The sequence below is a fragment of the Phalangium opilio genome, unplaced genomic scaffold (assembly GCF_054372755.1).
Source record: "Phalangium opilio isolate 3A_F unplaced genomic scaffold, DU_Popi_V2 ptg000009l_1, whole genome shotgun sequence".
NCBI classification, from domain to species: Eukaryota; Metazoa; Arthropoda; class Arachnida; order Opiliones; family Phalangiidae; genus Phalangium; species Phalangium opilio.
This window is the reverse complement of record NW_028324146.1, coordinates 7633967-7656545: the sequence shown is the minus strand read 5'-3', so window position 1 is coordinate 7656545 and position 22579 is coordinate 7633967. Positions and strand designations below refer to the sequence as shown.

The window sequence follows — 22579 nt, the reverse complement described above, 5'->3', positions numbered from 1 at the left end:
CATTTATGACATTGAATTTATATTTTTTCGGCCACATAAGAGTAAGATAATCTCGGTCTAATTCTGTTGGAAAATGGAGTTACGCTTAGAGAGTTTAAATCAGAACTTTCATAATTTATTATAAATATCCATATAACTCTCCTCATTGGTGGCCAAGTATTTCTTAAAATTTTCCTAACCACTTGCTGGTAGTTTTTGATGGAGGACAAATAAAATTGGGATGATATTTTTTAAAGTAAGATGGGTCTCTGTAGTGCCAAGGACCGAAATTTAACCGAATAGTCAGTACGGTATTCGATATTCGTATCGAACAGTGAAAATGGGCTTATCGAATACCTGATCGAATTATTCGGTTCGGTATTCGGACGACTTATTCGATTGAAACGGTTAACCGCACACCTCTATTAAATATAATTAGATTTCCTTCTTCACTATCCCTTTAAAGGAATTCTAAACTTAAGTGGTCACCCTGTAATACGGGATTTATGAGGTTCCCGGCTCCTATTTGGAGACTTGCTCTGTCAAGGCTACTGATGATGTTTCACTGACATGGGATGTCAGCCACTAATAAAGGCGCACTTATAGCTAATGGCGGCGCCCGTAGAATGTCTTGTAAATCCCGTATAAAAGTGTAAAAATTTAACCTCTACTATTTTCTCTGGCTACTGTACATTCGTATCCAAAAAAAGTTTCTTTTTTATTTGCAAACTCATAGAAATTTTTGTTGGATACTAGTGTTCATTTACTTTATCAAAGTCCATATTAGATAAGCAAAAAAAAATTCTCAGAGCAAAGAAGAAGACGCGTTTCTTTGGACTTTTCTGACTTATCCAGTGACGAATCAGAAATAATTCCAGCCGGACACAGCATGCAAGTCCCTGTTCCTTCAAATTCAGTAACTCCAAGCTTGGTGACTTCAAATATAGTCACTTTAAACTCTGTGACTCCCAGCTCGGTGACTCCCAGCTCGGTGACTTTAAACTCAGTGACACCCAGCTCGGTGACTTTAAACTCTGTGACACCCAGCTCTGTGACTTTAAACTCAGTGACACCCAGCTCGGTGACTTTAAACTCTGTGACACCCAGCTCTGTGACTTTAAACTCAGTGACACCCAGCTCGGTAACTTTAAACTCTGTGACACCCAGCTCTGTGACTTTAAACTCTGTGACACCCAGCTCGGTAACTTTAAACTCTGTGACACCCAGCTCTGTGACTTTAAACTCTGTGACACCCAGCTCTGTGACTTTAAACTCAGTGACACCCAGCTCTGTGACACCCAGCTCGGTGACTTCAAACTCAGTCACGCCAATTTCTATGCCGATAAACCAACTGTCATTTCAAGAACTAACAGGTACTCAGAAATTTACTTCCATCTTTACTTTAATTTTTCATAATTCAAGAAATAGTCTAGCATCCTTCAGATGATCCAACTATTTGAGTCAATAGTTGATTTTTTAAGAATTTTTTGGGGTGCAACAACTTACCATGCGCACAACTCAATTATTTGATCCAGCTATTTCAGTCAAATGGTTGGCTCCTCTGAAAGTGACTTCTGATGAAACATAAATACAGTTAAAGGGGTGATAACTAGGACTGTTCACGAGCCGAGCTGAGCGAGCTTTTTAAAAGCTCGGCTCGGCTCGAGTCAAAAAAACGGCGGCTCGGCTCGACTCGAGCCGAGCTGGGTCTTGGCTCGGCTCTAGCTCGGCTCGGCTCGAAAATGATCGAGCCGAGCCGAGCTGGCTCGATTAATATACGCATGTTTAAAAAAATTGCTACTATCAACGTCAAACTTGAGAACGACTATAAATGCCATCTCATGTTTAGTAATGTAGTGGTTCAGTAAAATCCACTCGGTAAAATATGCTCAAGGTTAGAGACGATAGATTTTTCCCACGCTTTGTTTTATGTAAAAATACATCGGAAAGCTATTGGAGGAGAGAATAAAGACAAAAAAGAAAGCACTATATTAGTGACCAAGCTCGCGAGCCGGCTCGCGAGTCGGCTCGGCTCGATGCCTGTCGGCTCGGCTCGGCTCGACCATAAAAAAGCTCGCTCGTTAATTAATCGAGCCGCAAAAGTGGCGGCTCGGCTCGGCTCGAACTCGGCTCGCTCGTCACGAGCCCGAGCTGGCTCGAGCTCGTGAACAGTCCTAGTGATAACTGACAAGGGTAGATTCACGCAGTGTAATCTGTTTACAAACTTGTACCTTTGACTGTACTAAAGGGTGTCCGCATAATCTTTAAAACTCAATCTTTGACAATGCTAAAAATGATTACAGAATCCGTAATCTGTGTACAGGGGAGTAGCCCTTTCATACCAGAAGAGGAAAGTCAAGTTATTTTTATCGATTATTGTACTATTTATAAAACCCAGTGAAACCTGATGTGAAACAATCAGAAATATTTCGGAATTATTTTAAAACTCAACCTAGATTCGTATTTCACATCTAAATTGAAACTTGAACCTCATATAAATCGCATAACGCCCTGTATTCCAGCTAACAAAATATTCGTGGAAATCGCCACGTTGACCTAAATTTTCCGCGAGATGTGATAAACAATGCGCGCGTTGTGACATTTTTTATAGTAATAGCTTATTTCTTGTACCAAATGCCAATGTGAACCCAGGGCCAGTGAAAATTTGCAATTACCAGCTTTTACGCTCTCCCTTTTATAAGCAATAGCACCTTGAGACGCGGCTGCAGTTGATTATCAAAGCTATTAGTTACAAATTGTTATTCTTTTAGCCTCTGCTTTTTTGACTGAGTGGGATTTCCACGAGTCAACAATAATTAAAAGTCGCCAAGAGCTTGAACTTGCACAATCATCAGTGAGAGAAAAGCTAGGTGAGGTTAACTCTTAAAAGATACAGAGGGTGGCCTAAAGTTAATTTGGGGCTATAGTATCGGAATTCCATGACCCCCGGAGTGCCAAAGCGAAGCTTTTCCCTAATCAAGCCTTAAGGCTTAATGCAGTCACATGCCGCCACGCTAGCACCACACTTTTTCCGAGCGAAAGACGGCGAATAATAAAGAGTTGCAACAAGAAACTTAGAAAATTCAAGGCTGTTTTTTAAATTTGACACATGCGAGCTCAGAAATGTACGAGCAAGGTACAATAGCCAAGTGAACGTCCTTGCAAGAGAGATTCTAGAGAGAGGAACCCACCCGCCTATTCACTTCGTAACTTCATCTTATTATCCCTCCTCGGTTACAACTAGGTACTTCGAATGGGGTTATGGACTTCTGATTGTATCCATGTGTCTCTCGTTTCATAATAAGTGGAACTGGTATATCAGTTTGCCTTTTTCACACCTGGATGGTATTTTATCCCTGGCAGAGCTATAGGTGGCAAGTGTTTTGGTTTGGTCCAAAAATTCTCATAGTAAAAAAAGGGTTTTTAATGTTAATTTTTGGTCTAAGCGAGGCTCTCACAGCACAGGTTTATGGTATATCCATAAGTGTGTTTTAGTTCCACCAGGTACAAAATAATTATGAAAATTGAACACGAAACTCTCCTATGAATGCACACTTTAACATAAGTTTATCATTATTTATTGTTAGCAAAGGTTAAATATTTTAATCCTTGCTTTTGTAGACAACTTCAATGGATCGCTTAATCAGACAGGAATTTTATATTCAGAACACTTGTACTTTAAGAGAGAATCCATTTACAATGAAATGATGCAGTTATATGAAAACAACAGTTTACTAACTCAAAAAACTTTATTCGTCACTTTCCTGGGAGAAGAAGGAATAGATCTTGGAGGCGTAACGCGTGAAGCATTTTCCCTATTTTGGGATAGTTGTTTTAAAGACTTTTTTAAAGGATCAGATGCAAAAGTGCCTTTCTTACCACTTTCCAGGCAAGAAGATAATGATAAATTTAAAACAATTGGTCTAACCTGCATGTCTGCACCGTTTAGTTTTTACGTTTGCGTCATGACTGTCAGCATTGTTTTTTATTCACAAACGTAAACAATAAACGGTGGTTTGCTAAAAAGTCTTTGGGGTCATCTCAAAGATTTTTTTGACATCGTGTACAAGAATGAAGTCCATGAATAAAAAACAATGCTGACAGTCATGACGCAAACGTAAAAACTAAACGGTGGTTTGCTATAAAGTAACGCGATGTTGTTGATAACGTCACAGTATCACTTCGAACGAACGTGTGGTAGTACAGTATGGCGTATACCAATGCAGAATAAGCAGACATGCATCTCATGTATGGACTGGCGCAGGGCAATTCAGTGGAAGCACAGCGGCGATACCAGGAACAATTTCCGCAACGACGCATACCAAATCGTCGTACGTTCGAGGCTGTTGACAGGCGCTTGAGGGACATCGGACAAGTACAACCCAACAACGTTCGAGAGCGAGACATTCCAGAAGACATGGAGGAAATCGAGGAAAACGTCCTTGCCATGTTCGATGAGGACCCCTCGACAAGTACCAGACAAGTTGGACGACAATTACATGTTAATCACGTTTTGCTCTGGCGAATTCTCCGCGGACATCAGTTTCACCCGTATCATATTCAAAAGGTGCAAGCTCTTAACCCGGCAGATTATCCAAGACGCATCGACTTTTGCGAGTGGTTTTTGGCCAGAGTAGAGGACAATCAATTTCCACGGGTCCTTTTAGTAACCGACGAGGCACATTTTTCCCGGGATGGAATTCTGAACTATCACAACCACCACGAATGGCGCCAATTAAACCCACACGCAACTAGTGTTAGAAGTCACCAACAGCAATTTTCTTTAAACGTATGGTGCGGCATTGTCGGTAATCATTTACTAGGTCCGCATTTTCTTCCACCCAGACTAAATGGTGAAGCATATCTCACGTTCTTAAGAGACACTTTACCTGAACTACTCGAGGACATACCGTTAGCATTACTTCGTGACATGTGGTTTATGCACGACGGGGCACCCCCACATTTCAGCCGTGCAGTTAGAGAACATCTTAATGCTACGTTTAATTTGAGGTGGATTGGGCGTGGAGGACCAGTTGCGTGGCCAGCCAGATCTCCGGATTTAAATCCGTGCGATTTCTATCTTTGGGGTCATCTCAAAGACATCGTGTACAAGAATGAAGTCCGTGATGAGGAAGACTTGCGAAGACGAATTATTGAAGGTTGTCAAACAATCAGGAACATGCCAGGAATCTTCCAACATGTCCAAGAATCTTTCGAAAGACGGGTTCATGTTTGTCTTAACGCCGCTGGTGGACATTTTGAACAATACCTGGAACGTCCATGTTAACTTGTTAAGAATAAAAGTAATACCAACCGAAAGGTACCATGATACTTTGAATTTACTTTACTAGAGTAGGCATACTTCTACTCATTTAATACACTTCTGCCAGGTGAAAGTTCAATAACGATGTTAGAGGGAAACTATTGAAATTGTCTCATTATTTCTAAACAAGTTGATAAGGCTGAATTTGTTTTAGTCTACATTTTCGAATATTTTCTTGTTTTAGGGGCCAATGTTTGGGGGGCCATATCTTCGTTGCAAATTCTTGTACACCCCATGTTCTTTGACACTTTCCACTCAGTTTGACCCAAAGAACACGCCCCTTGATTTATGACAGACTTATCAGAAACACCCTGTATATTTGAAATATATTTAGCATTTCCAGCAGTCATTTTCGAAGATGGCGCCCAAACTATCAGTAGCACGTCTTCAATATTCAAGTATGATGCTTAGACGGTCTTCAACATAATTATTACCAATTTTCATAGTTTTTGAACCGTATACTGTATCTATATGACATTGATGGCGGCCATTTTCCAACATGGCGGCCAAACTATCTGATTAATGGCTTCAATATTTTACTATGAGGTTCACAAAGCTCTGATTGTAATACCTATCAATTTCCATAATTTTCCAACAACATGGTGAAATATACTGTACCTAGCATTAACGGCGGCCATTTTCAAATATGGCGGCCAAACTATTGAACACAGAGCTATAAAATTTTGCCATGATGTTCAAGTGGTTACAATAATAATGTGTACCAATTTTCATATTTTTTGAAGAAGAACGTGGAATACATTGTAGCTAGCATTCCCGGCGGCCATTTTCCAAGATGGCGGCGAAAGCTCGCGCTCTACAGCAGGGGACTTTTAGTATATTTTTTGTTGGGTTAAAAACAACACATGTACCAATTTTCATCTTTATGTTCAAATGTTCTAGGTCAAACCCTAAAAGTCCTGGGCTATTAGGGAAGTGGGTGGTATATATCTGCCAAGAACCGCACGTAGAATTGCGTTTGGTTCTTCCATTTATTTAAAAGATACACCCGAAAATGTAGTTAACGATTTGCATAATAGGGTTTTGCGAACCGATAGACCTTTCAGAAATTCGCATGTGGAACGTTGTTGGTTGGATGTTTCCATTGAAAATGAACCGATGACTGTTGTTTTGTTGTACAAATCGCCCGGAGCGAGTTTGAGATCAGTATTTGAGGATTTTAATCCTTTATTCGATATAAGATACGATGCCTCTGTTCCGACAGTTGTTGTCGGAGATTTTAATATAAATTTTTTAAAAGTAAAACGGCCCTGAAACAGTTCTTTGATTCTTTTAACATGTCTCTTCTGCCGGGTCTTGAAGAGAAAATTTCAACTGACTATCATTGCCAGTTAGATTTAGCGTTCGGAAACAAACTTTTTCAAGACAGATTCGAGGCTTCTTACAGAGAATCGTATTATTCGTATCATAAAGGAATATGTTTCGTTAAAAAGAAATAGCTGTAGAAGTTTGGTATACCGTTATGGTTGGTGAACGTCCTAGCTCTCGAAGCTTTGTATTACAACCCTGTGAAAGTCCTAGCTCTCGAAGCTTTGTATTATAACCCTGTGAAAGTCCTAGCTCTCGAAGCTTTGTATTATAACCCTGTGAAAGCCCTAGCTCTCGAAGCTTTGTATTAGAACCCTGTGAAAGCCCTAGCTCTCGAAACTTTGTATTAGAACCCTGTGAAAGCCCTAGCTCTCGAAACTTTGTATTAGAACCCTGTGAAAGCCCTAGCTCTCGAAGCTTTGTATTAGAACCCTGTGAAAGCCCTAGCTCTCGAAGCTTTGTATTAGAACCCTGTGAAAGCCCTAGCTCTCGAAGCTTTGTATTATAACCCCGTGAAAGCCCTAGCTCTCGAAGCTTTGTATTATAACCCCGTGAAAGCTCTAGCTCTCGAAGCTTTGTATTATAACCCCGTGAAAGCCCTAGCTCTCGAAGCTTTGTATTATAACCCCGAGAAAGCCCTAGCTCTAGAAGCTTTGTATTATAACCCCGTGAAAGCCCTAGCTCTCGAAGCTTTGTATTATAACCCCGTGAAAGCCCTAGCTCTCGAAGCTTTGTATTATAACCCCGTGAAAGCCCTAGCTCTCGAAGCTTTGTATTATAACCCCGTGAAAGCCCTAGCTCTCGAAGCTTTGTATTATAACCCCGTGAAAGCCCTAGCTCTCCAAGCTTTGTATTATAGCCCCGTGAAAGTCCTAGCTCTCGAAGCTTTGTATTATAGCCCCGTGAAAGTCCTAGCTCTCGAAGCTTTGTATTATAACCCCGTGAAAGCCCTAGCTCTCGAAGCTTTGTATTATAACCACGTGAAAGTCCTAGCTCTCGAAGCTTTGTATTATAACCCCGTGAAAGTCCTAGCTCTCGAAGCTTTGTATTATAACCACGTGAAAGTCCTAGCTCTCGAAGCTTTGTATTATAACCCCGTGAAAGTCCTAGCTCTCGAAGCTTTGTATTATAACCACGTGAAAGTCCTAGCTCTCGAAGCTTTGTATTATAACCCCGTGAAAGTCCTAGCTCTCGAAGCTTTGTATTATAACCCCGTGAAAGTCCTAGCTCTCGAAGCTTTGTATTATAACCCCGTGAAAGTCCTAGCTCTCGAAGCTTTGTATTATAACCCCGTGAAAGTCCTAGCTCTCGAAGCTTTGTATTATAACCCCGTGAAAGTCCTAGCTCTCGAAGCTTTGTATTATAACCCCGTGAAAGTCCTAGCTCTCGAAGCTTTGTATTATAACCCCATGAAAGTCCTAGCTCTCGAAGCTTTGTATTATAACCCCGTGAAAGTCCTAGCTCTCGAAGCTTTGTATTATAACCCCGTGAAAGCCATAGCTCTCGAAGCTTTGTATTATAACCCGAAAGGGTTAGTGAAAGCCCTAGCTCTCGAAGCTTTGTATTATAACCCGAAAGGGTTAGTGAAAGTCCGAGCTCTCGAAGCTTTGTATTGTAACCCGAAAGGGTTAGTGAAAGTCCTAGCTCTCGAAGCTTTGTATTATAACCCGAAAGGGTTAGTGAAAGTCCTAGCTCTCGAAGCTTTGTATTATAACCCGAAAGGGTTAGTGAAAGCCCTAGCTCTCGAAGCTTTGTATTATAACCCGAAAGGGTTAGTGAAAGCCCTAGCTCTCGAAGCTTTGTATTATAACCCGAAAGGGTTAGTGAAAGCCCTAGCTCTCGAAGCTTTGTATTATAACCCGAAAGGGTTAGTGAAAGCCCTAGCTCTCGAAGCTTTGTATTATAACCCGAAAGGGTTAGTGAAAGCCCTAGCTCTCGAAGCTTTGTATTATAACCCGAAAGGGTTAGTGAAAGCCCTAGCTCTCGAAGCTTTGTATTATAACCCGAAAGGGTTAGTGAAAGCCCTAGCTCTCGAAGCTTTGTATTATAACCCGAAAGGGTTAGTGAAAGCCCTAGCTCTCGAAGCTTTGTATTATAACCCGAAAGGGTTAGTGAAAGCCCTATTTCTCGAAGCTTTGTATTATAACCCGAAAGGGTTAGTCAAAGCCCTAGCTCTCGAAGCTTTGTATTATAACCCGAAAGGGTTAGTCAAAGCCCTAGCTCTCGAAGCTTTGTATTATAACCCGAAAGGGTTAGTCAAAGCCCTAGCTCTCGAAGCTTTGTATTATAACCCGAAAGGGTTAGTCAAAGCCCTAGCTCTCGAAGCTTTGTATTATAACCCGAAAGGGTTAGTCGAAGCCCTAGCTCTCGAAGCTTTGTAAAGTCAGCCGTAATCAATGGTTGATGGAAATCCTAGCTCTCGAAGCTTTGTAAAGCCAGCCGTAATCAATGGTTGATGGAAATCCTAGCTCTCGAAGCTTTGTATTATAACCCGAAAGGGTCTGTGAAAGTCCTAGCTCTCGAAGCTTTGTATTATAACCCGAAAGGGTCTGTGAAGGTCCTAGCTCTCGAAGCTTTGTATTATAACCCGAAAGGGTCTGTGAAAGTCCTAGTTCTCGAAGCTTTGTATTATAACCCGAAAGGGCCTGTGAAAGTCCTAGCTCTCGAAGCTTTGTATTATAACCCGAAAGGGTCTGTGAAAGTCCTAGCTCTCGAAGCTTTGTATTATAACCCGAAAGGGTCTGTGAAAGTCCTAGCTCTCGAAGCTTTGTATTATAACCCGAAAGGGTCTGTGAAAGTCCTAGCTCTCGAAGCTTTGTATTATAACCCGAAAGGGTCTGTGAAAGTCCTAGCTCTCGAAGCTTTGTATTATAACCCGAAAGGGTCTGTGAAAGTCCTAGCTCTCGAAGCTTTGTATTATAACCCGAAAGGGTCTGTGAAAGTCCTAGCTCTCGAAGCTTTGTATTATAACCCTGTGAAAGTCCTAGCTCTCGAAGCTTTGTATTATAACCCTGTGAAAGCCCTAGCTCTCGAAGCTTTGTATTAGAACCCTGTGAAAGCCCTAGCTCTCGAAACTTTGTATTAGAACCCTGTGAAAGCCCTAGCTCTCGAAACTTTGTATTAGAACCCTGTGAAAGCCCTAGCTCTCGAAGCTTTGTATTAGAACCCTGTGAAAGCCCTAGCTCTCGAAGCTTTGTATTAGAACCCTGTGAAAGCCCTAGCTCTCGAAGCTTTGTATTATAACCCCGTGAAAGCCCTAGCTCTCGAAGCTTTGTATTATAACCCCGTGAAAGCTATAGCTCTCGAAGCTTTGTATTATAACCCCGTGAAAGCCCTAGCTCTCGAAGCTTTGTATTATAACCCCGAGAAAGCCCTAGCTCTAGAAGCTTTGTATTATAACCCCGTGAAAGCCCTAGCTCTCGAAGCTTTGTATTATAACCCCGTGAAAGCCCTAGCTCTCGAAGCTTTGTATTATAACCCCGTGAAAGCCCTAGCTCTCGAAGCTTTGTATTATAACCCCGTGAAAGCCCTAGCTCTCGAAGCTTTGTATTATAACCCCGTGAAAGCCCTAGCTCTCCAAGCTTTGTATTATAGCCCCGTGAAAGTCCTAGCTCTCGAAGCTTTGTATTATAGCCCCGTGAAAGTCCTAGCTCTCGAAGCTTTGTATTATAACCCCGTGAAAGCCCTAGCTCTCGAAGCTTTGTATTATAACCACGTGAAAGTCCTAGCTCTCGAAGCTTTGTATTATAACCCCGTGAAAGTCCTAGCTCTCGAAGCTTTGTATTATAACCACGTGAAAGTCCTAGCTCTCGAAGCTTTGTATTATAACCCCGTGAAAGTCCTAGCTCTCGAAGCTTTGTATTATAACCACGTGAAAGTCCTAGCTCTCGAAGCTTTGTATTATAACCCCGTGAAAGTCCTAGCTCTCGAAGCTTTGTATTATAACCCCGTGAAAGTCCTAGCTCTCGAAGCTTTGTATTATAACCCCGTGAAAGTCCTAGCTCTCGAAGCTTTGTATTATAACCCCGTGAAAGTCCTAGCTCTCGAAGCTTTGTATTATAACCCCGTGAAAGTCCTAGCTCTCGAAGCTTTGTATTATAACCCCGTGAAAGTCCTAGCTCTCGAAGCTTTGTATTATAACCCCATGAAAGTCCTAGCTCTCGAAGCTTTGTATTATAACCCCGTGAAAGTCCTAGCTCTCGAAGCTTTGTATTATAACCCCGTGAAAGCCATAGCTCTCGAAGCTTTGTATTATAACCCGAAAGGGTTAGTGAAAGCCCTAGCTCTCGAAGCTTTGTATTATAACCCGAAAGGGTTAGTGAAAGTCCGAGCTCTCGAAGCTTTGTATTGTAACCCGAAAGGGTTAGTGAAAGTCCTAGCTCTCGAAGCTTTGTATTATAACCCGAAAGGGTTAGTGAAAGTCCTAGCTCTCGAAGCTTTGTATTATAACCCGAAAGGGTTAGTGAAAGCCCTAGCTCTCGAAGCTTTGTATTATAACCCGAAAGGGTTAGTGAAAGCCCTAGCTCTCGAAGCTTTGTATTATAACCCGAAAGGGTTAGTGAAAGCCCTAGCTCTCGAAGCTTTGTATTATAACCCGAAAGGGTTAGTGAAAGCCCTAGCTCTCGAAGCTTTGTATTATAACCCGAAAGGGTTAGTGAAAGCCCTAGCTCTCGAAGCTTTGTATTATAACCCGAAAGGGTTAGTTAAAGCCCTAGCTCTCGAAGCTTTGTATTATAACCCGAAAGGGTTAGTGAAAGCCCTAGCTCTCGAAGCTTTGTATTATAACCCGAAAGGGTTAGTGAAAGCCCTAGCTCTCGAAGCTTTGTATTATAACCCGAAAGGGTTAGTGAAAGCCCTATTTCTCGAAGCTTTGTATTATAACCCGAAAGGGTTAGTCAAAGCCCTAGCTCTCGAAGCTTTGTATTATAACCCGAAAGGGTTAGTGAAAGCCCTAGCTCTCGAAGCTTTGTATTATAACCCGAAAGGGTTAGTGAAAGCCCTAGCTCTCGAAGCTTTGTATTATAACCCGAAAGGGTTAGTGAAAGCCCTAGCTCTCGAAGCTTTGTATTATAACCCGAAAGGGTTAGTGAAAGCCCTAGCTCTCGAAGCTTTGTATTATAACCCGAAAGGGTTAGTTAAAGCCCTAGCTCTCGAAGCTTTGTATTATAACCCGAAAGGGTTAGTGAAAGCCCTAGCTCTCGAAGCTTTGTATTATAACCCGAAAGGGTTAGTCAAAGCCCTAGCTCTCGAAGCTTTGTATTATAACCCGAAAGGGTTAGTCAAAGCCCTAGCTCTCGAAGCTTTGTATTATAACCCGAAAGGGTTAGTCAAAGCCCTAGCTCTCGAAGCTTTGTAAAGTCAGCCGTAATCAATGGTTGATGGAAATCCTAGCTCTCGAAGCTTTGTAAAGTCAGCCGTAATCAATGGTTGATGGAAATCCTAGCTCTCGAAGCTTTGTATTATAACCCGAAAGGGTCTGTGAAAGTCCTAGCTCTCGAAGCTTTGTATTATAACCCGAAAGGGTCTGTGAAGGTCCTAGCTCTCGAAGCTTTGTATTATAACCCGAAAGGGTCTGTGAAAGTCCTAGCTCTCGAAGCTTTGTATTATAACCCGAAAGGGCCTGTGAAAGTCCTAGCTCTCGAAGCTTTGTATTATAACCCGAAAGGGTCTGTGAAAGTCCTAGCTCTCGAAGCTTTGTATTATAACCCGAAAGGGTCTGTGAAAGTCCTAGCTCTCGAAGCTTTGTATTATAACCCGAAAGGGTCTGTGAAAGTCCTAGCTCTCGAAGCTTTGTATTATAACCCGAAAGGGTCTGTGAAAGTCCTAGCTCTCGAAGCTTTGTATTATAACCCGAAAGGGTCTGTGAAAGTCCTAGCTCTCGAAGCTTTGTATTATAACCCGAAAGGGTCTGTGAAAGTCCTAGCTCTCGAAGCTTTGTATTATAACCCGAAAGGGTCTGTGAAAGTCCTAGCTCTCGAAGCTTTGTATTATAACCCGAAAGGGTCTGTGAAAGTCCTAGCTCTCGAAGCTTTGTATTATAACCCGAAAGGGTCTGTGAAAGTCCTAGCTCTCGAAGCTTTGTATTATAACCCGAAAGGGTCTGTGAAAGTCCTAGCTCTCGAAGCTTTGTATTAGAACCCGAAAGGGTTAGTGATAGTCCTAGCTCTCGAAGCTTTGTATTATAACCCGAAAGGGTTAGTGATAGTCCTAGCTCTCGAAGCTTTGTATTATAACCCGAAAGGGTTAGTGATAGTCCTAGCTCTCGAAGCTTTGTATTATAACCCGAAAGGTTTAGTGATAATCCTAGCTCTCGAAGCTTTGTATTATAACCCGAAAGGGTTAGTGATAGTCCTAGCTCTCGAAGCTTTGTATTATAACCCGAAAGGGTTAGTGAAAGTCCTAGCTCTCGAAGCTTTGTATTATAACCCCGTGAAAGTCCTAGCTCTCGAAGCTTTGTATTATAACCCCGTGAAAGCCATAGCTCTCGAAGCTTTGTATTATAACCCGAAAGGGTTAGTGAAAGCCCTAGCTCTCGAAGCTTTGTATTATAACCCGAAAGGGTTAGTGAAAGTCCGAGCTCTCGAAGCTTTGTATTGTAACCCGAAAGGGTTAGTGAAAGTCCTAGCTCTCGAAGCTTTGTATTATAACCCGAAAGGGTTAGTGAAAGTCCTAGCTCTCGAAGCTTTGTATTATAACCCGAAAGGGTTAGTGAAAGCCCTAGCTCTCGAAGCTTTGTATTATAACCCGAAAGGGTTAGTGAAAGCCCTAGCTCTCGAAGCTTTGTATTATAACCCGAAAGGGTTAGTGAAAGCCCTATTTCTCGAAGCTTTGTATTATAACCCGAAAGGGTTAGTCAAAGCCCTAGCTCTCGAAGCTTTGTATTATAACCCGAAAGGGTTAGTCAAAGCCCTAGCTCTCGAAGCTTTGTATTATAACCCGAAAGGGTTAGTCAAAGCCCTAGCTCTCGAAGCTTTGTATTATAACCCGAAAGGGTTAGTCAAAGCCCTAGCTCTCGAAGCTTTGTATTATAACCCGAAAGGGTTAGTCAAAGCCCTAGCTCTCGAAGCTTTGTAAAGTCAGCCGTAATCAATGGTTGATGGAAATCCTAGCTCTCGAAGCTTTGTAAAGTCAGTCGTAATCAATGGTTGATGGAAATCCTAGCTCTCGAAGCTTTGAATTATAACCCGAAAGGGTCTGTGAAAGTCCTAGCTCTCGAAGCTTTGTATTATAACCCGAAAGGGTCTGTGAAGGTCCTAGCTCTCGAAGCTTTGTATTATAACCCGAAAGGGTCTGTGAAAGTCCTAGCTCTCGAAGCTTTGTATTATAACCCGAAAGGGCCTGTGAAAGTCCTAGCTCTCGAAGCTTTGTATTATAACCCGAAAGGGTCTGTGAAAGTCCTAGCTCTCGAAGCTTTGTATTATAACCCGAAAGGGTCTGTGAAAGTCCTAGCTCTCGAAGCTTTGTATTATAACCCGAAAGGGTCTGTGAAAGTCCTAGCTCTCGAAGCTTTGTATTATAACCCAAAAGGGTCTGTGAAAGTCCTAGCTCTCGAAGCTTTGTATTATAACCCGAAAGGGTCTGTGAAAGTCCTAGCTCTCGAAGCTTTGTATTATAACCCGAAAGGGTCTGTGAAAGTCCTAGCTCTCGAAGCTTTGTATTATAACCCGAAAGGGTCTGTGAAAGTCCTAGCTCTCGAAGCTTTGTATTATAACCCGAAAGGGTCTGTGAAAGTCCTAGCTCTCGAAGCTTTGTATTATAACCCGAAAGGGTCTGTGAAAGTCCTAGCTCTCGAAGCTTTGTATTATAACCCGAAAGGGTCTGTGAAAGTCCTAGCTCTCGAAGCTTTGTATTAGAACCCGAAAGGGTTAGTGATAGTCCTAGCTCTCGAAGCTTTGTATTATAACCCGAAAGGGTTAGTGATAGTCCTAGCTCTCGAAGCTTTGTATTATAACCCGAAAGGGTTAGTGATAGTCCTAGCTCTCGAAGCTTTGTATTATAACCCGAAAGGGTTAGTGATAGTCCTAGCTCTCGAAGCTTTGTATTATAACCCGAAAGGTTTAGTGATAATCCTAGCTCTCGAAGCTTTGTATTATAACCCGAAAGGGTTAGTGATAGTCCTAGCTCTCGAAGCTTTGTATTATAACCCGAAAGGGTTAGTGAAAGTCCTAGCTCTCGAAGCTTTGTATTATAACCCGAAAGGGTTAGTGAAAGTCCTAGCTCTCGAAGCTTTGTAAAGTCAGCCGTAATCAATGGTTGATGGAAATCCTAGCTCTATAGGAGCTTTGTATGATGAAACAGGTATCTTTGAAAGTAATGCATAATTTAGTGGCGTAGCGTGCGTGAGTGGGTGAAAGGATCTCTATTCTAGGGGATTAGATTGTACTGTTTAGTCGAAACTTGAAAGCGCTTCCCTAACATTGTAATGCTGATAATATTCATCAAAGCTGCTATAAGTATGCGAGTTGAGAAAAATTCTCGGAATTGAAATTGATCAAATGTATTAGTCTTCAATGTCTAAGTCGAGATTAACCAATCTCCTTATCTTGACAATCGAACAATAGGTATAAATCAACTTTTATCACCATACTAAAGACTTTGCATTGGAAAAAAAACGCAAAATAAAAGTTTATTTAATGAAATACATTTCATTTTAATCCTTTAGAAAACAGTGAAACATTATCACAGCTTTATTACAGAGCTTAATAAGCATAATTGCGAAAAAAGGAGGGCAGAAAATCTATTGTTAGCCTCGGGTGGGATAACGTCACGCTACGCCACTACTATAGAAAGGGTTGCCCAAATTGAGTTGAAGTGCTAGCTGTAGAAGCTTTGCATAGTAACTCGGAAGGGTTAGTGATAGTCCTAGCTCTCGAAGCTTTGTATTATAACGCGAAAGGGTTAGAGATAGTCCTAGCTCTCGAAGCTTTGTATTATAACCCGAAAGGGTTAGTGATAGTCCTAGCTCTCGAAGCTTTGTATTATAACCCGAAAGGGTTAGTGATAGTCCTAGCTCTCGAAGCTTTGTATTATAACCCGAAAGGGTTAGTGATAGTCCTAGCTCTCGAAGCTTTGTATTATAACCCGAAAGGGTTAGTGAAAGTCCTAGCTCTCGAAGCTTTGTAAAGTCAGCCGTAATCAATGGTTGATGGAAATCCTAGCTCTCGAAGCTTTGTAAAGTCAGCCGTAATCAATGGTTGATGGAAATCCTAGCTCTCGAAGCTTTGTAAAGTCAGCCGTAATCAATGGTTGATGGAAATCCTAGCTCTCGAAGCTTTGTATTATAACCCGAAAGGGTCTGTGAAAGTCCTAGCTCTCGAAGCTTTGTATTATAACCCGAAAGGGTCTGTGAAGGTCCTAGCTCTCGAAGCTTTGTATTATAATCCGAAAGGGTCTGTGAAAGTCCTTGCTCTCGAAGCTTTGTATTATAATCCGAAAGGGTCTGTGAAAGTCCTAGCTCTCGAAGCTTTGTATTATAACCCGAAAGGGTCTGTGAAAGTCCTAGCTCTCGAAGCTTTGTATTATAACCCGAAAGGGTCTGTGAAAGTCCTAGCTCTCGAAGCTTTGTATTATAATCCGAAAGGGTCTGTGAAAGTCCTAGCTCTCGAAGCTTTGTATTATAACCCGAAAGGGTCTGTGAAAGTCCTAGCTCTCGAAGCTTTGTATTATAACCCGAAAGGGTCTGTGAAAGTCCTAGCTCTCGAAGCTTTGTATTATAACCCGAAAGGGTCTGTGAAAGTCCTAGCTCTCGAAGCTTTGTATTATAACCCGAAAGGGTCTGTGAAAGTCCTAGCTCTCGAAGCTTTGTATTATAACCCGAAAGGGTCTGTGAAAGTCCTAGCTCTCGAAGCTTTGTATTATAACCCGAAAGGGTTAGTGAAAGTCCTAGCTCTCGAAGCTTTGTATTATAACCCGAAAGGGTTAGTGAAAGCCCTAGCTCTCGAAGCTTTGTATTATAACCCGAAAGGGTTAGTGAAAGCCCTAGCTCTCGAAGCTTTGTATTATAACCCGAAAGGGTTAGTGAAAGCCCTATTTCTCGAAGCTTTGTATTATAACCCGAAAGGGTTAGTCAAAGCCCTAGCTCTCGAAGCTTTGTATTATAACCCGAAAGGGTTAGTCAAAGCCCTAGCTCTCGAAGCTTTGTATTATAACCCGAAAGGGTTAGTCAAGGCCCTAGCTCTCGAAGCTTTGTATTATAACCCGAAAGGGTTAGTCAAAGCCCTAGCTCTCGAAGCTTTGTATTATAACCCGAAAGGGTTAGTCAAAGCCCTAGCTCTCGAAGCTTTGTATTATAACCCGAAAGGGTTAGTCAAAGCCCTAGCTCTCGAAGCTTTGTAAAGTCAGCCGTAATCAATGGTTGATGGAAATCCTAGCTCTCGAAGCTTTGTAAAGTCAGTCGTAATCAATGGTTGATGGAAATCCTAGCTCTCGAAGCTTTGTATTATAACCCGAAAGGGTCTGTGAAAGTCCTAGCTCTCGAAGCTTTGTATTATAACCCGAAAGGGTCTGTGAAGGTCCTAGCTCTCGAAGCTTTGTATTATAACCCGAAAGGGTCTGTGAAAGTCCTAGCTCTCGAAGCTTTGTATTATAACCCGAAAGGGCCTGTGAAAGTCCTAGCTCTCGAAGCTTTGTATTATAACCCGAAAGGGTCTGTGAAAGTCCTAGCTCTCGAAGCTTTGTATTATAACCCGAAAGGGTCTGTGAAAGTCCTAGCTCTCGAAGCTTTGTATTATAACCCGAAAGGGTCTGTGAAAGTCCTAGCTCTCGAAGCTTTGTATTATAACCCGAAAGGGTCTGTGAAAGTCCTAGCTCTCGAAGCTTTGTATTATAACCCGAAAGGGTCTGTGAAAGTCCTAGCTCTCGAAGCTTTGTATTATAACCCGAAAGGGTCTGTGAAAGTCCTAGCTCTCGAAGCTTTGTATTATAACCCGAAAGGGTCTGTGAAAGTCCTAGCTCTCGAAGCTTTGTATTATAGCCCGAAAGGGTCTGTGAAAGTCCTAGCTCTCGAAGCTTTGTATTATAACCCGAAAGGGTCTGTGAAAGTCCTAGCTCTCGAAGCTTTGTATTATAACCCGAAAGGGTCTGTGAAAGTCCTAGCTCTCGAAGCTTTGTATTAGAACCCGAAAGGGTTAGTGATAGTCCTAGCTCTCGAAGCTTTGTATTATAACCCGAAAGGATAAGTGATAGTCCTAGCTCTCGAAGCTTTGTATTATAACCCGAAAGGGTTAGTGATAGTCCTAGCTCTCGAAGCTTTGTATTATAACCCGAAAGGGTTAGTGATAGTTCTAGCTCTCGAAGCTTTGTATTATAACCCGAAAGGGTTAGTCAAAGCCCTAGCTCTCGAAGCTTTGTATTATAACCCAAAAGGGTTAGTCAAAGCCCTAGCTCTCGAAGCTTTGTATTATAACCCGAAAGGGTTAGTCAAGGCCCTAGCTCTCGAAGCTTTGTATTATAACCCGAAAGGGTCTGTGAAAGTCCTAGCTCTCGAAGCTTTGTATTATAACCCGAAAGGGTCTGTGAAGGTCCTAGCTCTCGAAGCTTTGTATTATAACCCGAAAGGGTCTGTGAAAGTCCTAGCTCTCGAAGCTTTGTATTATAACCCGAAAGGGCCTGTGAAAGTCCTAGCTCTCGAAGCTTTGTATTATAACCCGAAAGGGTCTGTGAAAGTCCTAGCTCTCGAAGCTTTGTATTATAACCCGAAAGGGTCTGTGAAAGTCCTAGCTCTCGAAGCTTTGTATTATAACCCGAAAGGGTCTGTGAAAGTCCTAGCTCTCGAAGCTTTGTATTATAACCCGAAAGGGTCTGTGAAAGTCCTAGCTCTCGAAGCTTTGTATTATAACCCGAAAGGGTCTGTGAAAGTCCTAGCTCTCGAAGCTTTGTATTATAACCCGAAAGGGTCTGTGAAAGTCCTAGCTCTCGAAGCTTTGTATTATAACCCGAAAGGGTCTGTGAAAGTCCTAGCTCTCGAAGCTTTGTATTATAGCCCGAAAGGGTCTGTGAAAGTCCTAGCTCTCGAAGCTTTGTATTATAACCCGAAAGGGTCTGTGAAAGTCCTAGCTCTCGAAGCTTTGTATTATAACCCGAAAGGGTCTGTGAAAGTCCTAGCTCTCGAAGCTTTGTATTAGAACCCGAAAGGGTTAGTGATAGTCCTAGCTCTCGAAGCTTTGTATTATAACCCGAAAGGATAAGTGATAGTCCTAGCTCTCGAAGCTTTGTATTATAACCCGAAAGGGTTAGTGATAGTCCTAGCTCTCGAAGCTTTGTATTATAACCCGAAAGGGTTAGTGATAGTCCTAGCTCTCGAAGCTTTGTATTATAACCCGAAAGGTTTAGTGATAATCCTAGCTCTCGAAGCTTTGTATTATAACCCGAAAGGGTTAGTGATAGTCCTAGCTCTCGAAACTTTGTATTATATCCCGAAAGGGTTAGTGAAAGTCCTAGCTCTCGAAGCTTTGTATTATAACCCGAAAGGGTTAGTGAAAGTCCTAGCTCTCGAAGCTTTGTAAAGTCAGCCGTAATCAATGGTTGATGGAAATCCTAGCTCTATAGGAGCTTTGTATGATGAAACAGGTATCTTTGAAAGTAATGCATAATTTAGTGGCGTAGCGTGCGTGAGTGGGTGAAAGGATCTCTATTCTAGGGGATTAGATTGTACTGTTTAGTCGAAACTTGAAAGCGCTTCCCTAACATTGTAATGCTGATAATATTCATCAAAGCTGTTATAAGTATGCGAGTTGAGAAAAATTCTCGGAATTGAAATTGATCAAATGTATTAGTCTTCAATGTCTAAGTCGAGATTAACCAATCTCCTTATCTTGACAATCGAACAATAGGTATAAATCAACTTTTATCACCATACTAAAGACTTTGCATTGGAAAAAAAACGCAAAATAAAAGTTTATTTAATGAAATACATTTCATTTTAATCCTTTAGAAAACAGTGAAACATTATCACAGCTTTATTACAGAGCTTAATAAGCATAATTGCGAAAAAAGGAGGGCAGAAAATCTATTGTTAGCCTCGGGTGGGATAACGTCACGCTACGCCACTACTATAGAAAGGGTTGCCCAAATTGAGTTGAAGTGCTAGCTGTAGAAGCTTTGCATAGTAACTCGGAAGGGTTAGTGATAGTCCTAGCTCTCGAAGCTTTGTATTATAACCCGAAAGGGTTAGTGAAAGCCCTAGCTCTCGAAGCTTTGTATTATAACCCGAAAGGGTTAGTGAAAGTCCTAGCTCTCGAAGCTTTGTATTATAACCCGAAAGGGTTAGTGAAAGCCCTAGCTCTCGAAGCTTTGTATTATAACCCGAAAGGGTTAGTGAAAGCCCTAGCTCTCGAAGCTTTGTATTATAACCCGAAAGGGTTAGTGAAAGTCCTAGCTCTCGAAGCTTTGTAAAGTCAGCCGTAATCAATGGTTGATGGAAATCCTAGCTCTCGAAGCTTTGTAAAGTCAGCCGTAATCAATGGTTGATGGAAATCCTAGCTCTCGAAGCTTTGTAAAGTCAGCCGTAATCAATGGTTGATGGAAATCCTAGCTCTCGAAGCTTTGTAAAGTCAGCCGTAATCAATGGTTGATGGAAATCCTAGCTCTCGAAGCTTTGTATTATAACCCGAAAGGGTCTGTGAAAGTCCTAGCTCTCGAAGCTTTGTATTATAACCCGAAAAGGCCTGTGAAAGTCCTAGCTCTCGAAGCTTTGTATTATAACCCGAAAGGGTCTGTGAAAGTCCTAGCTCTCGAAGCTTTGTATTATAACCCGAAAGGGTCTGTGAAAGTCCTAGCTCTCGAAGCTTTGTATTATAACCCGAAAGGGTCTGTGAAAGTCCTAGCTCTCGAAGCTTTGTATTATAACCCGAAAGGGTCTGTGAAAGTCCTAGCTCTCGAAGCTTTGTATTATAACCCGAAAGGGTCTGTGAAGGTCCTAGCTCTCGAAGCTTTGTATTATAATCCGAAAGGGTCTGTGAAAGTCCTTGCTCTCGAAGCTTTGTATTATAATCCGAAAGGGTCTGTGAAAGTCCTAGCTCTCGAAGCTTTGTATTATAACCCGAAAGGGTCTGTGAAAGTCCTAGCTCTCGAAGCTTTGTATTATAACCCGAAAGGGTCTGTGAAAGTCCTAGCTCTCGAAGCTTTGTATTATAATCCGAAAGGGTCTGTGAAAGTCCTAGCTCTCGAAGCTTTGTATTATAACCCGAAAGGGTTAGTGATAGTCCTAGCTCTCGAAGCTTTGTATTATAACCCGAAAGGGTTAGTGATAGTCCTAGCTCTCGAAGCTTTGTATTATAACCCGAAAGGTTTAGTGATAATCCTAGCTCTCGAAGCTTTGTATTATAACCCGAAAGGGTTAGTGATAGTCCTAGCTCTCGAAGCTTTGTATTATAACCCGAAAGGGTTAGTGAAAGTCCTAGCTCTCGAAGCTTTTTATTATAACCCGAAAGGGTTAGTGAAAGTCCTAGCTCTCGAAGCTTTGTAAAGTCAGCCGAAATCAATGGTTGATGGAAATCCTAGCTCTATAGGAGCTTTGTATGATGAAACAGGTATCTTTGAAAGTAATGCATAATTTAGTGGCGTAGCGTGCGTGAGTGGGTGAAAGGATCTCTATTCTAGGGGATTAGATTGTACTGTTTAGTCGAAACTTGAAAGCGCTTCCCTAACATTGTAATGCTGATAATATTCATCAAAGCTGCTATAAGTATGCGAGTTGAGAAAAATTCTCGGAATTGAAATTGATCAAATGTATTAGTCTTCAATGTCTAAGTCGAGATTAACCAATCTCCTTATCTTGACAATCGAACAATAGGTATAAATCAACTTTTATCACCATACTAAAGACTTTGCATTGGAAAAAAAACGCAAAATAAAAGTTTATTTAATGAAATACATTTCATTTTAATCCTTTAGAAAACAGTGAAACATTATCACAGCTTTATTACAGAGCTTAATAAGCATAATTGCGAAAAAAGGAGGGCAGAAAATCTATTGTTAGCCTCGGGTGGGATAACGTCACGCTACGCCACTACTATAGAAAGGGTTGCCCAAATTGAGTTGAAGTGCTAGCTGTAGAAGCTTTGCATAGTAACTCGGAAGGGTTAGTGATAGTCCTAGCTCTCGAAGCTTTGTATTATAACCCGAAAGGGTTAGTGAAAGCCCTAGCTCTCGAAGCTTTGTATTATAACCCGAAAGGGTTAGTGAAAGTCCTAGCTCTCGAAGCTTTGTATTATAACCCGAAAGGGTTAGTGAAAGCCCTAGCTCTCGAAGCTTTGTATTATAACCCGAAAGGGTTAGTGAAAGCCCTAGCTCTCGAAGCTTTGTATTATAACCCGAAAGGGTTAGTGAAAGCCCTAGCTCTCGAAGCTTTGTATTATAACCCGAAAGGGTTAGTGAAAGCCCTAGCTCTCGAAGCTTTGTATTATAACCCGAAAGGGTTAGTGAAAGCCCTAGCTCTCGAAGCTTTGTATTATAACCCGAAAGGGTCTGTGAAAGTCCTAGCTCTCGAAGCTTTGTATTATAACCCGAAAGGGTCTGTGAAAGTCCTAGCTCTCGAAGCTTTGTATTATAACCCGAAAGGGTCTGTGAAAGTCCTAGCTCTCGAAGCTTTGTATTATAACCCGAAAGGGTCTGTGAAAGTCCTAGCTCTCGAAGCTTTGTATTATAACCCGAAAGGGTCTGTGAAAGTCCTAGCTCTCGAAGCTTTGTATTATAACCCGAAAGGGTCTGTGAAAGTCCTAGCTCTCGAAGCTTTGTATTAGAATCCGAAAGGGTTAGTGATAGTCCTAGCTCTCGAAGCTTTGTATTATAACCCGAAAGGGTTAGTGATAGTCCTAGCTCTCGAAGCTTTGTATTATAACCCGAAAGGTTTAGTGATAATCCTAGCTCTCGAAGCTTTGTATTATAACCCGAAAGGGTTAGTGATAGTCCTAGCTCTCGAAGCTTTGTATTATAACCCGAAAGGGTTAGTGA

The 22579-nt window shown here is 41.7% G+C and overlaps 1 protein-coding gene across 1 annotated transcript in view; it reads left to right on the top strand.

Annotated features, from left to right (window-relative positions):
- Positions 1-22579, top strand: part of LOC149713629 (uncharacterized) — a 59686-nt gene that overhangs the window by 4321 nt on the left and 32786 nt on the right. The window contains exons 5-7 of the mRNA XM_089844088.1: positions 789-1352; positions 2751-2849; positions 3601-3950. Of these exons, the coding sequence (XP_089700214.1) occupies positions 789-1352; positions 2751-2849; positions 3601-3950 (1013 nt within the window). The remainder of the gene's footprint in view (positions 1-788; positions 1353-2750; positions 2850-3600; positions 3951-22579) is intronic.